We start from the raw sequence: 2,599 nt of genomic DNA on the forward strand, positions 1-2,599 counted from the left end.
GACGCTGATCTCCGTACCTGTGTATGTGCTGTGTGTGGACGCTGATCTCCGGACCTGTGTGTGGACGCTGATCTCCGTACCTGTGTATGTGCTGTGTGTGGACGCTGATCTCCGGACCTGTGTGTAGACGCTGATCTCCGGCCGGTGTGTGGACGCTGATCTCTGCCCGGTGCGGACGATGCGTTACACAATGCGATAGATCAGCCTTTGCCATTTAAATGCCTGCGCTAGAGCGATCCATCACCGGGCTGTGCGGTGAAACTTTATCAGGCCGCGCTGCTATTGGCTGGCGCAGTCACGTGACGCAGCTTGCCTGTACATTCATCTCTCGTTCTGCTGCTGCCCTATGGAGGAAGTGAGAAAGTTGGCACAGTCACCGTGGACTGGACAGACACCATCAGTCAGTGACAGATGGACTATGCCAGAATGAGCTCGTTCCTGGACTACCCGGGCCTGATGAGCGGAGAGCCCCGAGCCTTCCACCCCGACCACGGACTTACAACTTTCCAGTCGTGCGCCGTCAGTGCCAACAACTGCAACAGCGACGATCGCTTCCTGGTCGGCAGAGGGGTCCCGATAAGTCCTCATCATAATCCTCACCAGCCTGGAGCCTTCCAGAGCCACAGCAACCTGGCCGTGCCCTACTCCCACCCCAGCTGTGCCGCAGGCTATGGCATCCAGAACTTCAGTGCCAGCTATACCCACTTTCCCATCAATCAGGAGGCAGATGTCAGTGCTGGCTTCCCCAGCGCCGTGTACACTGGCAACATCACATCCACTGTGGTCCAGCACCAGAGCTATGTGGACGGCACCGGGTCAGCTCACTACCTCCACCACCCCTATGGACCAGAGCAGCAGAACCTGTCCATGGGAGGCTACACCAATAACGTCAGCAGCCTCCACCTCAGCCACCAGGAAGGGTGCCGCTCACCTTCTGCTGAGGTGTCTCCTCCAACACAGACCTTTGACTGGATGAAAGTTAAGAGGAACCCCCCTAAGACAGGTAAGTTGCTCCACTGGGTACTACTACTGCCATATTGGCCCAGGCTTCGGTTTTGTATCTAATTCCTCTTGTAGACACCAACCACTACTTGTATGAAAGTGCTGTATGGACTTACCTAAAACATAGACTCACAGTGGCCCATGAGGGGTTAACTTTTTTTTATTTTATTATTGTGCCAACTTTCCCCCCAACTAATCTGTGCTTGTGTATTCCAGGTAAAGCTGGAGAATATGGATATGCAGGTCAACCCAACACAGTCAGGACCAACTTTACCACCAAACAGCTCACAGAACTGGAGAAGGAATTTCATTTCAACAAGTATCTGACAAGAGCCCGAAGGGTGGAGATAGCAGCTGCCTTACAGCTTAATGAAACCCAGGTGAAAATCTGGTTTCAGAACAGAAGGATGAAACAGAAGAAGAGGGAGAAAGAGGGTCTCCTGCCCATATCCCCCTCAGCCAGCACTGGAAGTGATGAGAAGTCAGAGGAGATGTCAGACAAATCCAGTCCCTCACCCTGTGCCCCATCTCCTGCTTCTTCTACCTCAGACCACCTCAATTCCTCCAACTAACCCCCCCCCCCTTCCCCAAAGACTTCTCAAGCCTAGTTCTATATATGTGAAATGCCAGTTGGCATCAGTGTTTTGTTTGCACAAAAAGAAACATTTGGTATTGGAGCCAATGAACCAAAGACAACTCTATGATCAGTATTGACATGAAGACCAGGTATGAGCCCCTGGTCTGTTCACTGGAGATACCTGTCTGTCTACCTGCTTGGTGCCAATCTGGGTACCAGAACCTTTTGTTAAAAAAAGTGATGCACTATAGAGAAACCAAAGAAGTTTACAAAGCGGAAAGACTTATATTAATTTAAATGTGTTTTCTGGTTTATGTGTCAGATTGTAAATATTTCCTGCAGAGATTTATCTTGGAGTCACTTTCTTTTTTTTGTATCAATTGTAATTATTAAAAATGATGAATTTTTGTCACTGGGGGAGATTATCAGGTAAATGAGGGCACACAATAAAACCATTAACTGTAATTCTTCCCCCCAGGTTTCCCTGACTTGTGTCTGTACATGTATTTGGTTTCTGAATCATTCTTTCTCCCGGATTTAATTCCTGTATATTGTCTTTGGCAAATACTATGTATATGATGCGATCCCTGGATGAGTCTGTGCACGATGAAGAATGATCGGCTGTTTTCCATCTACACTGAGTTTTATCAGTTGTGATTAAATATATTTCGATCCAGGATATGATGGTCAATGGACATGTGTAATATTCGGGCGGACAGGGTATAAAATAAGGGGTGCTAAGAACGAATAAACTTTTTAAAGTGCCAGAATTCTGTCTCATTCTTCCGATTATCTCAGAGCTACTTCAGTTTTGTCTTCTATAGCAGGAACATTGTAGCAAGCCACCATCTATGAACTAAAGAGAAGGTTGCAGAAAGTTCCTATTTGTACAGATTCTTTTCAAGTGACACCTTAGGGGAACATCTTGGGTCAAGAACTGGTGAACTTTTCACCTTCACTTGAAAGTCTGACATGTGTAAACAGAGAAGACTGACAAAAATGTACAGCTTGTCTTCAGCC

At 47.5% G+C, this 2,599-nt stretch overlaps 1 protein-coding gene across 1 annotated transcript; it reads left to right on the forward strand.

Annotated features, from left to right (window-relative positions):
• Nucleotides 1-328: 328 nt before the first annotated feature.
• Nucleotides 329-2,326, forward strand: HOXA1 (homeobox A1). The gene is made up of 2 exons (XM_044294664.1): nucleotides 329-1,003; nucleotides 1,219-2,326. Exons 1-2 carry the CDS (start codon nucleotides 412-414, stop codon nucleotides 1,572-1,574), a joined length of 948 nt encoding a protein of 315 aa, XP_044150599.1. The 5' UTR covers nucleotides 329-411; the 3' UTR covers nucleotides 1,575-2,326.
• Nucleotides 2,327-2,599: the final 273 nt, after the last annotated feature.

This window comes from Bufo gargarizans, chromosome 5 (genome assembly GCF_014858855.1).
Source record: "Bufo gargarizans isolate SCDJY-AF-19 chromosome 5, ASM1485885v1, whole genome shotgun sequence".
Lineage (NCBI taxonomy): Eukaryota > Metazoa > Chordata > Amphibia > Anura > Bufonidae > Bufo > Bufo gargarizans.